We start from the raw sequence: 15,697 nt of genomic DNA, 5'->3' as shown, positions 1-15,697 counted from the left end.
GTGAAAATGTAATTGAGGAGATTAGACTGTTAGATTTACCTTAGCATTGAATGGTGGGGTCAAGTAGATATGATGTGTTTTCTGATGTGATACAATTTAAAGCATGTGTCTCATCTATGATATATTCTAGCAAAAAAAATTTTTCAAGTCCATGAGGTCTCTAGATATAACTTCTAGATCACAGGTGGTTCAGGATATAAAAGGACAAGCTAAATAACACCTTAAGAAAGCAAGAAGACACCTCAGCAATATGGGATTCTGCAGGACAACTGCCCCAGTCTCTTTAACGAGTCAATGTCATTAAAAAAAAAAGGGGGACTGTGCTAGATAGACTTAAAAGGACTTAAAGGGACATGATCAGTTATAGTGGAAGGTCATAGAATGGGTACTAGCTTGGACAAACCAACTACAAATTTGGGGACAAGTGGGGTAAATTTGAATATGGTAAAAATGTTCTGGAATGAGAAAATGGAAATTGTTTATGGAAGAAAATAGGTTACAGAACATTGTGTGGCGTATGATCTTATTTTGCTTAAAAGATATAAATATATTCATAAAGATATGGAAGGATATGCATTAAGTTGTTAGCGATATTTTTTGGTGGCAGTATCATGTTTTATTTTCTCATTTTTGCTTTTCTGTTTTTCTGTAATGCACTTATATTGCATCTGTAAAAATGAAAGCTTATTTCAAAAGAAGAACTAGAAAACCATGGGTATGCCACCTCGGTTCAATAACTCTCATTACAGAAAGTCTGCAGGGCAACAAGTACAAAAGCAAGGAACACTACCTGTCTGGTGACAGCATAACTGATCTGTAGGTAAAGTGCTTAAAGAGAAAAATGCGTAAGTGCTTACCTGACAAGGATAATACTGAAAAGTAACAGAAATGTCACTGCACAATAAATTCAGGGAAGAGGCCAATTCATCTTGGAAACAGCCAATTAAAAGAAAATCACACAAGTAAGATACATCTTGCTATGCGTCATTCACCCTCCAAATCAAGCCTTGACTACTCGTATTTACTCTTAGAAAAAAAAATCTCGTGTCTAGTATTTAAAATGCGTAAATTAGTGGTTTTGGAAGAGGCTCATACCCCATCCCGGCCGAGTTCCTCACGCCTCCGGCTGAGTGGCATTGGGCTCCGCGTCCTCCTGGGGCGGAGGGGTCAGGGCTTCCTGTTCAGCCAGCGCCTCTCGAAGCTGGCTCCCTAAGACCGCATCGTGAATGCTGTGGAACAGCAGCTCCTTTAAGGCGGGATTTTCAAAAAAGAAGTTTGACGTGAGGTCATTTACGACTTGTGCTACGAAAGAAGAAAAGAAAGTTAGTCCGCACTCTGGGCAACAGTCTTGAACATAAAAAACAAACAAACCCACTTCCGTAGAGTTGAAATATTAGAACGGTAATAAAAGTCTCACTCCAGTTCCTGTCCCCATGGCATCCCCCCCCCCCCCCCCCCCGCGCAGGTGGCTACTTTCATTATTTTCTAATGCATCTTTCCAGTATTTCTTTATGCAAATGTAAGTAAATATATAAACATTTATTCTTATCCCCCCCTTTTCTTACCCAAAAGAAAGCATACTATATTATATCCTGAATATTTAAAAAATTTAAATCGTCTCAATTTTTATGACTACATGGTATTCGATCTCATAGATGTAGCCTCGTTGTCTTACTTGGTGCCTTTTGTTTGACACTTGAGCTTCTCCACTCTATTAATAGTTTTCAGAGACAGTACTGGGACCACTAACCATGTACGTGCTTCTTATTGAGTGTGTGTAGCACGTTGCTGGATTTGCTGGGTTAAAAGGCAAATGTGTTTTTGATGTGACAGCCTCCACAGAGGCTGTTCTATTCTGCACTCACACCAGCAAGGTCTGAGCGCCTGCTCTTCCACAGTGTGCCTGCAGAGCACACTGTCAAGCAGTTTTTATTTTTGCTGTTATGTAGAGTTCATTTTCAAGCAGTGTTTTAACCAAAATTTAATATGAAACAAGAAAGCAGCATTGTATAGAAAAACCTAAATGATTTTATATAAGTAAGTTTATGGCAGCCATTAAATAATTACTAAAAAATATACCAGCCCAGAGTGATGGTTTATTAGCTCCTCTCCACCAACTGCAGCTCAGGAGGCTGCCACAAGGAGCCCAGTAACAGGAGTGCCTGTAAGTGGCTAATTTCAGAGCTAGCTTTAGAGTGATTTTCAGAAGAATAATTTTCATTTTCACTAAAAACTAAAATTAGATTGAAGTATTTCCAAATGCGGTTACTGAAAAAAGAGAAAAAAAATCAAAATAATATTTCTCTTCATTCTAGAAGTGTACTTACCACTGCATCCTGCTAAATACACATAAATACCGACATCTCCATATTCTTTTACAATCTGTAATAATGTTGAAATAAAGTTTAGTTTCTCTTGACTGTGCCAAATGCAAGTTTATTTTTACCAATATGTATTTCACTGATATAAGACACTCTAGTGCATTCACTTGATCTACTTTGCTTCAATAATTATGCATTTTTGAGCTAATCATTTAAAAATTGTATATTTCTTTTGATTTTTATATGGACAGTGATAATTAGGGATACCAAAGAATTCTTGTTAAATTTTATTTAGGTCTATAAATTTCATTTAGGTCTGATATATACTGAAATATTTACAGATGACGTGATGACTGGCATACGCTTCAAAATAAGAGAAGGGGAAAGTGGGTGTGGGGGACAAGTGAAACAAGATCAACCATAAATTGATAACTGTTGAAGCTGAGTGATACTTATGCGGGGGTTCATTACACTATGCACTTTACTTTTGAATATTTTTGACATTTTCCATAATCAAAAGTTGAAAAAAACCCCACAACAACAAAAGATGTTTAAGCGTTGAAAAGGGACTCTAAGTTCAACTGTCTGATTTTTACTGATGGCAAAACTGGGCACAGAGAGATTAAATGCCTTGTTCACGATGATGCTTACCCCTGACAGAGTTTTTACACCAACAGAATCGATAAAATTGACTTGTGTAAAATCCAGAATGACAGTGTGGACATTTTCCCCTGGGGGCATAAATCTTTGCAGTTCTTCAGGAATTGTGGTCTTAATGACTACTGGGGGAAATTTTATTTCATCATCCTCTTCTTCAGTCTTCGTAGCATCTTCCCCGTCTACTTCTCCATCCTGTGTCAAAAATTAAATCACACCAGAATTCTATGTATTTTGGTCCTGAGAGTTATAAGGAAAAATTAGTCTTTAGAGTCTCAAGCTACTGACTATACCAGATCTTTTCTAAAATATTTGCCAAATCCCAGCCTTATAATGTGACAAAAAAAATGTGTGCATAATATTCAATTTTAGCTCAGTTTATTTTCCTTTTTTTTGGCTCAATGAAATCTACTCTTAGTCCATTTTCCCCTAACTTCTAAAATAATTCTATTAACTTCAGCATGATAGACCATAAGTTACCATAAGCCTGGATTTTTACTTTTTAAAACAATATTTTCCGTCCTACTTGCTTTTGCTCAGTGGATACAGCGTCAGTCCGCAGACTGAAGGGTCCTGAGTTCGATTCCAGTCAAGGGCAGGTACTCTGGTTGCAGGCTTGATCCCAGCCCCAGTCAGGGGCATGTGGGAGGCAACCAATAAATGTGTCTCACATCAATGTTTCTCTGTGTTTTCTCCCTCCCTTTCACTCTCTCTAAAAATTAAAGGAAAAATATCCTCGGGTGAGGATTACTGAAATAACAAACAACAATGTTTTACAGAAGAGCAATATTTGCAAAATCACTTCTTGGCTCCCAGGAACCCCCCCAAATACAATTAATCTTTAAATGTCCCAATTTGATGGTTTTCTATGCAAATTTACCACCCCAAACCTTTCTCTACCTTTCTCTCAGATCCCTGAACTGAATTATTCCCTCATTACAAGAATTTTAGTACGTTGTCTTATTCTTGGTCTTGATTCAAGCCAAACAGAAGCTAAAGTATTAAAGAGAATTTAAAGTAGCATTTCTCAAACTTAGATTTCTCAGATTCTTATATTTAAGAGACTTTGGGTTGATTGTGAGGATTTCCTATAAACTGGACAGGGTAGGATCAAGTTCTAATCATGACCAAAGGAACTCTTATGACCTCAAGAGCAAGAAATCTAAAATTTTTTCGCCTTTTCTTAAAAATTTTTTCAAAAGGTTTATACACACACACACACACACATATACAAAAATGTACACATACATCACATACATTTTAAAAGGTTACATATATACACACACACATCTACAAAAATGTAGAAAGAGAAACAATGTAAAGTTAATTTTCTGTGACTCACCTTTCTTTTTAATGCACTGCTATACAAGTCACTATTTGCATAATAAATTGGGGCATTTATTTGGAATATTTTAATTCCAGGAATTTCTTTCACCTAAGAAATAAAGTGTTAGTGAATTTAAAACATGGAAATATTTCAGAAACAAAACTGCAATAGCCTCCCTCTTCCAACCTGAAAATTCACACAGAGGTTGCTAAGGGCCCTCTTAATAGTGTTTAGATAAAACAATGTCTCTCTACTCTTGCTCTGGAGGAAGGAGACCAAGAAGAAAGCCTTTTAAAATGCACATTTTTAAAAAATATATATTTTATTGATCTTTTATAGAGAGGAACGGAGAGAGATAGAGAGAAACATCGATGAGAGAGAAACATCGATCAGCTGCCTCCTGCACATCTCCCACTGGGGATGTGCCAGCAACCCAGGTACATGCCCTTGACCGGAATCGAACCTGGGACCCTTCAGTCCGCAGGCCGACGCTCCATCCACTGAGCCAAACCGGTTTTGGCTAAAATGCACATTTTGATCAGAGAACCAGGATGACGGCATAGGTAAATGCCAGTACTGGCTGACTCCCACAACCACATCAAAATTACAACTAAAATACAGAACTATCATTCAGAACCGCCTGAAATCTGGCTAAATGGAAGTCTTACAAGTAGAGAATAAAGATGAAAGTATATAGAGACTGGTAGGAGGGGCAGAGGCGACAAATGGGCTGGTCCGACTGTGTGGCTTTTATTTATTTTTAAATCCGGAAGCTATCTCTGCTGCAGAGGCCTCTTCTGAGAAGACAGGGGTCCCAGCCTCACTTTGGACCCCAGCCCAGGGTTCCAGAGCTGAAAAGAGAAGTCCCCATAACTTGGGCTGTAAAACCAGCAGGAACTGTGACTGAGTGACACTGAGGCTGCTGGAGACCCAGCAGTTCCCCTTAAAGGACAGCACATGAACTTACATGGTCCTGCTCCCTGTAAGCTCCAGTGCTGGGGCAACAGTTTGGGGGAATCCAGAAACATATGGGGAGAAACTGGATTATCTGGCATTGGAGCAAGAACTCAGGGTGGCTTTCTCTCAGACAGGGGTGCTCACTGGGGTCATTGTTCCTATGCTGAGACCTCCCCCTGTTGCAGAGATGGCTGGAAGCCATATCTGAGTTTCTCATACTGTTTGCTCTGCCCTGGTGATTTCCTGAGACCCCCACACCATCCAATTTGCAGCCCCACCCAAACTTTTTGCAATGGCTTTTCCATATGAATGGTCTATCCTGGCTCAGACTTACCTATAATCTCTCAAACAAGCAGCAGCTGGCCATCAGCAAGACCTGGCACTAGCAGCAGCCTGCCTTGCTGCACAGCTTGGCCTAGCCTGGGCACTTCCAAGCCCCACACAAGTAGCAGCCATCTGCAGATCACTCTGTGGCTTCTTCTGGGTGGCCCCAGGTAGTAGTTGACTTTGCATTTCCTGGGAGGCCCCAGAGCCACTGTACCCAATGGACAGTTTCAGACTATACCAGATTACAACTTTACACATCCATGAGGAACACACTCAAGCGGCAAACTCAGTGAACGCTAACACCTCACCGAAGCAAGTCCTACTCCATAGGAGTGTCTCTTGAACAGCAGCTCTCCCACTGTAGTCACAGCTGGTTCTCACAGCCAATTGGCCTAGAGGTCAATTCCTACCAGTGATGCCAATAGCAATGAAGGCTTAACTACAAGACTGTGCACACAGCCTACACAGGAGCACACCTAGTGTGCTCAGCTCAGGTGACTGGGAAGGCTGAGCCACTGGGCCCTATAGGACACCTACTACACAAGGCCACTCTACCAATTCCAGGAGACATGGCAGCTCTACCCAATACATAGAAACAAACACAGGGAGCCCAGCTGGCATGGCACAGTGGTTGAGTGGGCTTGTGGGCTTGGACCCCAGTGTAGGGTGTGCTGGAGGCAGCTAATCAATGATTCTCTCATGAAGGAGGAGAAAACAGTAATCCTAATACAACCTCATTTCCTAATATCTTACAGTGAATCTGAGAATTTCTTCTCCAGAAAAAACAAAACAGAGAAAACTAGTTTTAAAAGATTTTATAAAAGTCTTTGAGATTCCACATAAGAACATTCAAAATCAAGAATATTTTAAACCCTGATTTTAACCTATATTTTACATAGTTAATATTTTACCATCAGTTTAAAGCATCAGAAAAAAATCATGCACATACAAACCATCCTCTCAGTTTCAGTATTTTGTAAATATATACCTTAATTCCAAATATATATATATATATATATCTCCTCATTTAAAAATGAGACAAAATAAATATTAGGAGGTTGAGCAATTAATGTATAGTATAATGTACAGTGTAAGCTATAAAAGTGAATCCAGAGAGTAAATCAATATTCAGGATTTTCACTTTGACCAGTATACGTCTTTCCTTTTAACCCCCCCTTTTTGTCCTAGGTGAAAATAAAATTTAGTTAGCCAATCACATTACACCACATCACATGCTTACAACCATTTAAAATGATAGAAAAGGTCCTACCTCCTCATATGCATCTATATCAATATACACATCAGTGTCAGGAAGCTGTCCAAGGACTTTGTAGCTCGGACTGAAGAGAGAGAGAGTGAATGTGTTAAAATACCATTGTGTTGAGACCCCATATGTAATTGAAAAATGAAGTTGTACACACTTAAATGTCATGTATGGATGTGCTAGTGAATTCAGGAATACTTGATCCTTATATGGTGCCTTTCACATTCCTAGTGCCATTCCAAACCTAACATTCTCCACACACCTCACACCACACACACCCTACACCTTACTCTCAACATATACAATACACACATAAAGCAAATATATCTCATATCACACAAATAACACAGACACATCGAAACACATACCCCACATATGACACATACCCTTCACATACAAAATGCAATTACACACACATACCATACAAATACACACCACACCAGACACCTACCATATCAACGACCTGATCAGGAAAAAAGACTTGGGCATTTAAAGATGGGGGTAAAAATGAATTGTGCAGAGTTCAAGTCATGCCATACATGACTCAAGTTCTCATTCTACTCAGTAGATAGAACTGTCATCCTACTCTACTTAAGAAGAGGTTTTCTTTTTGTTTCTAGGAGTCTCTGACCGGGGTGTGGGTAGTCAACTGAAGAGGTGGGGAGAAAATAAAAATCTCCAGTTAGCATAGAAATTTTCTTAAGTTTTGTTTGATAAATTGAAGCCCAGTGAGGTAAGGTGGGTTGTCAGAGAGCTTTGAGAGCCAGAATATGTCCCAAAGTCTTTGATGTGACATCCCATGGTCTTGGTACTATGTCCTGGTGCTTCTTAGCATGCAGAGGCAAGTGCTTTGTGAGTTAGAAAATACAATACAAACATTGGCTGATTTTCTGGGTGGATTCCCTCAATAAGTATTCAGAGAACACACTATGTGCCTGATTCTGGACTCTAGGAACACTGCCTTCACGGTCAAGATGCTCAATCTGTAGACAGATACAATCCACATAAAGTCAACATTGCAATCTCGGGCAGGACACTCACACATCCCAATCTGTACACTCACCTCTGTGTTCTGTAAATCACAGTCATCAGCGCAATGATGACAGCAGTAATCAAACCATAGTCCAACCCCAGGAACAAGGAGGAAACGAAAGTTGTAAGCCAGATGGTCTGAACGAAACACAGAAAGCTTTATGGAGAATCCTGTTAACAATTTCCTAGAGTTACACACACACACACACACACACACACACACACACACACACACACACGGTACCTAACCTTGCCTAACTGGACACTGCATATAACAACTGACTGCGCTAAATTATAATTCTCACATTTTTATCAGCACTAATCCCTGTGTTGCTATGACCAATCACCTAACAATCACCTTTGTTACTTACCAGCTCTATTTTGCTGGTTCTCCAGAAAAAGGGGAGATCTGAGAATTGCATAAACATTCCCTTCAGGTTGACGATCACAATGGCCGACAGCACAGCCTGAAACACAGCACATCCACACTTGCCTCTCCTCTTGCGTCCAAACAGCCCGTTTTGCTGGCTCCTCACTGTCCTCCTGCTGCCCTCCCACACCCTCTCCCCACTCACTTCCTACGCGGCAGTGATGGTACATTTGGAGCCATGAACACCTGCATTTTCAGGACTTGGTTAGCTAAAATGGGCCTTGGAAAACCAGGCTTATATCCTAGCAGCAAACCTGCATGGTAGTCAAGAGGTTCAGAATTAAACTTGGTCCTCGAGGAGTTATTTCACCCAATGGCCTTTCTACATTGGGTGAAATAGAAAGAAAATCTACATTGATTTTCTTTACTCTAACATTGTTCGTCATCTCTACTAGATTAAATATGTCAGTAAACAAATGTCTTAGGCGTGCAGGCCATCTCAGATTTTAAAAGGAAGTGTGAGGTGAGAGAAGATCAAGGAGAAAGGGCCCTTGGAGACTAGCCAGTGCAAACACCCTCTTTGCAGGTAAATTGAGACCCAGAGATGTTGAGACGGCTTTCCCAAGGTCCCAGTTGCTGGTAGATTGTGGACCAGGATCTTGGTCCTAGCCTTGGCCCTTTCTCATACCACCCTGCTAGGGTTACAGTAAAGACCCATGAGACATCCACAAAAATATAAACAAAAAACATAGCAAAATCTGTACACATGGAAAACCTCACACCAAGTCCAAGCTACACACCTGGGGTAATGATTCAAAGAGGAATCCGGTGGCTAATATGACCATCAGAATCATTAACGAGGCCAAACAACCTGCAAGCTGCATGAGAAAAGACACATGGGAGGGGCTTTTAGGAGAGAGTAAGAGGCCAGCATAGATTGGTCCTAGTCTTTTGATAACCAATGTGAGACAATCAAGAAAAGATGGATTCATAGAAGTCACTCAAGCCATTACATAAACCTATTAACTCCTTCCCACGTCTCTAAAGTTCTGGTTCCTCTGACAGCTTTTAAACAGAAGCTGAAATACCCTGACTGAAATCTGCTTGCCGGGGTGGGGAAAGGAGATGTCTGGCGCTGACCTGAAACCCGTAAGGGCCAGAAGAGGTCAGATAAGACTCTGCTGTCCAATGTGGTGTCCACCAGCCACACATAGCTCTTTAAATTAAAAGAATTTAAACTAAAGTAAAAAATTAAGGTCTTGCCTGCACTTGTCACATTGTAAGTGCTCAAGAGCCTCAAGTGGCCAGTGGCTGCCATACCGGACGGTGCAAATACTGAATATTTCCGTCACTGTTGGAAGTTCTATTGGATATGCTGGCATCCTTCCCATTCTCAGTCTGAGGCTTTCATGACAACATCCTATGTCTCAGCTTTGAGGTTTATGATAGCAAGGAGTATCGTATAATTTTTTGATTAAACTGGAGAGTATACCTCTTTCCTATAGATTTAGCTCCTTGGGATCAATCATACTTTTTTCTGATTCACTACACAGCTCACTGGAGCATGGATCTTCAGGCAGAATAGCTTTGGGTTCAGAAAAGAACCAAGGGATTAAAATTAAATTACCACCCAAATCACCAGTCCCGAGAAGCCAGCCATATACATACCTGTGTCTTCCCTCCAGTGCCCTCCTGAACAAGGCTTCGAGACAAGGAGCATGAAATTGCGAAAGTCTGGAAGAGTGAGCCAATGGAATTGCACAGTCCCAGCGCAATGAGCTCCTTTTCCATGTGGAAACAAAGCACACAAGAGATCCGTTATTCTTCAGAAAGAAAGGTGCGATGGCCCACGTAATATACATTGTCAGCAGTATAGGCTGTTTCTTCATTGTCTTTTCAGATATAAGAAATGGTTTAGTATGAGCTCAAAATAGGAATTATTACATAATTTAAGGTGGGGGTGGGAAACACTTTGAATTTTTAGTGTTGGCGGTAAATGCTACATTCAGCCTTCTTTCCCAAATACTCTCTAAGGGACAATCTTATAAAATATAAGTTCTTTATTGTTGAAAGTACTACATGTCTCCTTTCCCCGCTATTGACCTCTCCCCGGCCGCTCCTGCCCCCCAGCACATGCCCTTGCCCCCCTACTATCTGTGTCCATTGGCTAGGGATAAAACTTTTTTGTTGTTAAGGTATATAGGATTGTGGTGTGTAGTTCTGACATCTTTTGAATGCCTGGCTCTTGTTCAACCAGAGTACATGTCAGTGTCCTCCTGGGGCAGTGAGTCCTGCTCTCAGGGCTACTCTGGTCTTCCTGGTGGGATCACTGTGCTTCATACGAATGGGGATCATCTCACCATCTCCTCTTAGAAACACAGAGCATGTTAAAACAGACACTGTCATGCCAAAATTATAGCTCATGGCATTCAGACTAAATACCTTATCTGTAGCTATGTTATAAAAGAACGTGACAAAGAATACACTGTGGAGTTTGAGTGATAAATCATACACTCAACGTTTAATGACCCATTCAGGTAGAAAGGTGGTACTCTGGGGCTGAGGCCTGGAAAGAACCTCTGTGTGTCCAGAAGGGCCCTTTTTGCCAAAGGGCCCTTCCTGAGGAGTAAAACTGGTTCTGGAAAAACATTTTATTCCCAATCTGTGACCTTTCAAAAGTGATCACATCTATTGAATGACAACTGTAATTGAAAAACACACACAAAAAAACCAAACACAACTAAAAACAGTGATAACATCAATAGCAGTATGGCAAACTGGAAACCTCAGATTGGAGATTTCGCCTTTCTAGCTGGACCTCTGCCCATGGGATGAATATGATAATAATCAGATCCACATTAATTATGAAAAAAAATATAATGTTCAATAAATCATGCTTTAAATACATCCACCATCAAACTACACGTTTTTTGATCAAGACAGAGGAATCAAGTTCGCTTGCCTTTCACAGCAGAGCATCATGACTGCATCACTAGGGAACATCTGTGAAAAAGTAATGATCTTTACCTGATTGCCATCGACCTGGTAGCCATGTTTATTTCCCAAGGTCTTGGCCATCGAGATGGTCACTGAAAACCCAACAATGGCTATGGCGATGGCATCCACGTACACGAGGTGGAAGAGGCTGGTGTCCGGATTGGCTGGAGGGAGTAGCCTGAAAGAGCAAGCTGACTTTAGCCCAAGTGCTGTGACCACTGGGAAACAAACATGCAATGAAAGGGGAGCGTCTCAGAGGGGCATTATTTACAAAGGAGGTGATCCAGGGGTACTTGTTGCTCTCGTTTGGCAAAAAGGGCCCTTCTGGACACACAGAGGTTCTTTCCAGGCCTCAGCCCCAGAGTACCACCTTTCTGCCTGAATGGGTTATCAGCAGAGATCAGATGCCGTTTTATTTAGAAAAGGAGTAACCTCACACCTCATGGCACCTGCATGGCAGGTGTAAGTAAGACCCAGAACAGGAAGAAGAGACATTCGAACCAAAGCCTGAGGGCAGGGAGGGTATCGGGCAAGGGTCATCTTGGAGGAGAATTACTGTCCGAGCAAGAGTAGGCACTCACTGCTCTCCCTTGTTATTTCACATAACTGCTCCTTCCCAGGATCTCTTCAGGTGAGTTTCTAACATCAGAAAGGAGCTGCAGCAAATTATGCTCCTTGGGTCTCACCTGGGCATCTGAAGGGGCCGATAATGTGACTCCGGAAGCCCCACAATGGGCAACCTAATTTATGTGGTCCATTTTATAGGTTGGAAACTCCTTCCTAAAGGAAAAGAATAGGAATTCCCTAGAATAGTTTGGGGGGAGGAGCAATATAAGTTTTCAAAGGCACCTGCTCCCATTTGAGACACTGGGCTAGATCAGTGGTCGGCAAGCTGTGGCTCGCGAGCCACATGTGGCTCTTTTTGCCGACCACTGGGCTAGATAATAAAAACAATCAATTAATTGATGCATAATATTATTCTTACAGTAACAATCACTAGGTATTTCCTCTGTGCAGGTTCTGTGCTTATTTATCTCCAGGAGCCCTGTAAGCCAGGCACCATCATAATGGCCATTTTACAGATGAAAAAAATGAGGCACAATGAGGCGAGGCAACCTGTTCCAGGTCAAACAGCTCACCAACTGCTCACAACGAAAACCATGAAGAATCCACCTCCCTGTGCCTCTTACTATGTCATATCACAGTGACAGAGAGGATGTCTCAAGTTCTGGGGTAAAGGAAAGGGAGGGGAGAGAGGAGAGGAATCTAACATAAAAGCCTAGATTATGTGCTACATGCTTGACATATGGCATATCACGCATCCTCACGATAATCCTACTAGCTAGGTACCATTGTTATCCCAATTCATAGGTGAAAAAATAGATGCTTGCAGATGTCAGGTAATTTGCCCAAGATGGAGCAGGCAGTCACACTCCAGGAGTCTGACTTACTGTCTTTCCCTTGCCCTTTGCTACAGAAGCGTTAGCCAAGAGGGAAGGCCTGGGAGCAGCTTTGGCTGAGGAATAAGAATATGAGAAAAGGGTTGATTTTGGAAAGAAGGGAGGAAGGTAAACCAAGAAACACAATGTGCCGCCTCAACTTGGATCTCTAATAGCCAACCGCCACTTTCTGGACACTGTGCTGTGTACGTACTTACGTGCGTGCGTGTAGACAGAGTGATATGCGTGTGTGTAAGTAAGTGGGCTAGTCTGCTTTCACATAGGACCCAGAATTCCTCCTGTCCCTGCACGTGCTGCTCTCCCATCCAGGGGTGGGATCTGTTCCTCCTCTGGGTAAATCTTGTGATTTGCTTTGACCAGCGGAATGTGGTAAAAGTGGCTGTGTGAGCGCTTTAAGCGGCTTCTGCTGTTCTGTCCTGCCTTGAGCCACCACGTAGAGACACCATGTGGACAGCAGACGCCAGCCAGCCCTCAGCAGTCCCAGACACCTCTCCGGCTGAGGTGTCAGCCCTGCGGGAGCCTCCAGCCCCGGTCACCCTGTCAGACATCTACAGGGGCACGGGAGACCCCGAGTGAGAGCAGTCAGAGAACCACCAGCCGAGCCCCACCTGGACTGATGAGCTGCGCACAAAGAAATGGATGCCGCTTTAGGCACTGATAAGACTCACAGATAACGGAAGCGGTGTGATGATACAGATACAGATAGTGGGTAGGCAGGCTTTATTGGTTTCCTGCTTGGTTTGGGGCAAAATTCCAGAAAGATAAGCTTTCTGGGTAGCCAAGTTTCAGAAAGGTAAAATGTCATTTAGAAAAGAAATACTTTAGCTCTGACAGAGGGAAAGCAACGTAATCGGGAATGTATATGGGTGGCATGTGAATTTTCAAAAGAAGTCTAAGTGTGAGAATTCACATTTATTCAAATACTTGTGGTTAGTTATTCAGTAGGGTTAGCTCTTGGATAATGTTTATCACATGACTAATTATCTCAGTGACTCAGGTGTGAGGTCATGGAAAGTGCACACAACTGAGTTTCGGAAGACTGAGCTCTGGGTCCAGGCTGGGACTCACCAGGAGTCACCAAACCTCATTCATGTCTCTCAAGTGTCACCTTCTTGGATACGCTACCTAAAACAGCAACCACAGCCCCTCCCATCCCTTTCCTGGCTTCCTCTCCCTGCATAGCACCTCTCACTATTTGGTTATTGCCTGTCACCCCCAGGAGAATATGAGCTCCACGAAAACCAAGACATTTATGCTTACATGTTTGCTTTTCACTGCTGTGCCCTGGCATATAATAGGCACTCATTAAACACACGCTGAATAAATGAACTTGCTTATCTGTAAAATGGGAATAATGTACGTCACAAGTGTTGTGAGCAGCAACTGAGATGGTGGGTATTAAAGTACAGTGGGACCTTGACTTACGAGTTTCCTGACTAACGAGTTTTTTGAGATACCAGCTGTCTCTCGGCCGATTTTTTGCATGGAGTTGATAGAGTAGTTTGAGTTAATGAGCTCCTTAACAAGCTCGGTTGTGGAACGAACCAATCTCGTAAGTCAAGGCCCCACCGTATTTAAAAATATTTTTATTGATTTCAGAGAGGGAGAGAGATAAATAGAAAAATCAATGATGAGACAGAATCATTGATTGGCTGCCTCCTGCATGCCCCACACGGGATCAAGCCCGCAACCAGGCATGTGCCCTGACCGAGAATTGAACCTTGACCTCCTGGCTCATAGGTTGACGCTCAAACACTGAGCCACCCTGGCCGGGCCGGGCTAACGTGTTTTATAAATGACAAGTCCAAATGGAAAATCAAGCGTTATTACCGTGTTATACCTGAGTTCATGCTTCCTCCTTCAACACGTGCTCTGTGGAGTGAACTGTGTCTTAAAGAGCACCTCCCTCTCCCTGTGATTCCCAAGGTTCGTAGGTGGGGCTAGAGGCAAGGTCTGAGGGGACATCCAGGTGCTGTCAGCCGCCAGCATCCAGGCAAATGTCTGCCTCGGTGTTTTGGAAAGAGAAGGGGGTGGTGAGTGAGACAGTATAAGAGACAGAGACACAGAGAGATGCAGAGGCCGCCAGAGAGGGTCAGAGAGGAACAGAGCCAGACCAGGAGCGGCTCACAGCCACTCTTGCTCCTTCAAAGGAAGGGAATAAAACATTTAAAGAGTTAGGTAAAAGAAAAAGATGAAGCAAAGAAGCAACACAGGATTTAAAACTAGAAAAGTTGTTGAAAGAATGAGCCGGAGAACTTTTGGTTACTGTGTCTTGGACGCTTACAGCGTATCGGGTGCTACACTAGTATCTCTGGGGCTCTCTCAATGGGCCTCGGAAAGGTATCAGTTACCAGGCTTGCCAGGCAGGAGAGGAAACGGAGGCTTGGAGAGGACAGGGACTTGCCCAAGGTCACACAGCTAGAGAGGGGCAGGCTAGACTTAGGTCTTTTGGCTCTTAATTTCTATGTCTCCCACGGAGAGTTTTAAAACACTGGTACGTGCTAAGCAATAGGAAACAAAACGAACACCACATGCCCCGTGGGTGGGACTAAAACGGTGCAGGCAGCATGGAAAATGGCACGGAGGCTCCTCACCAAGTTACACCCAAGAGAACAGAAAGCAGAGTCCCGGAGAGATATCTGCACACCGTGTGCATAGCAGCACTATTCACAACATCTGAGAGGTGGGAGCAGCACACCACCCACCGACGGATGAAAACAGCAACTGGTGTGCCCACCGTGGACTTCTGGTCAGCTTTAGAAAGGAAGGAAGTCGTGGCATATGCTGCAACAGGGATGGACTTTGAGGACATTATACTAAATGCAATGAGCCAGTCACAAACAGACGAGCACTGTACCATTCCACTTATATGAGGTACCTACTGGAGTCAAAGTCAGAGGCGAAAAAGCAGAATGGTGGTTGCCAGGGGCTGAGGCAGGGAGACGGAGAGTTATTGCTTAATGGGCACGGGATTTCAGATTTACA

General features: G+C 42.7%; 1 protein-coding gene across 1 annotated transcript in view; it reads right to left on the bottom strand.

Moving 5' to 3' along the window:
- The window catches only part of SLC26A5 (solute carrier family 26 (anion exchanger), member 5), a 31,355-nt gene that overhangs the window by 3,494 nt on the left and 12,164 nt on the right, over positions 1–15,697 (bottom strand). The window contains exons 8-16 of the mRNA XM_015571215.1: positions 11,283–11,430; positions 9,924–10,037; positions 9,056–9,133; positions 8,257–8,352; positions 7,917–8,023; positions 6,860–6,929; positions 4,321–4,413; positions 2,973–3,173; positions 2,331–2,382 (exon numbers count right to left, since the gene is read on the bottom strand). Of these exons, the coding sequence (XP_015426701.1) occupies positions 2,331–2,382; positions 2,973–3,173; positions 4,321–4,413; positions 6,860–6,929; positions 7,917–8,023; positions 8,257–8,352; positions 9,056–9,133; positions 9,924–10,037; positions 11,283–11,430 (959 nt within the window). The remainder of the gene's footprint in view (positions 1–2,330; positions 2,383–2,972; positions 3,174–4,320; positions 4,414–6,859; positions 6,930–7,916; positions 8,024–8,256; positions 8,353–9,055; positions 9,134–9,923; positions 10,038–11,282; positions 11,431–15,697) is intronic.

The sequence above is a fragment of the Myotis davidii genome, unplaced genomic scaffold (assembly GCF_000327345.1).
Source record: "Myotis davidii unplaced genomic scaffold, ASM32734v1 scaffold125, whole genome shotgun sequence".
Taxonomy (NCBI): domain Eukaryota; kingdom Metazoa; phylum Chordata; class Mammalia; order Chiroptera; family Vespertilionidae; genus Myotis; species Myotis davidii.
Note: the sequence above shows the minus strand (reverse complement) of the source record. Positions and strands in the feature narration are given on the sequence as shown.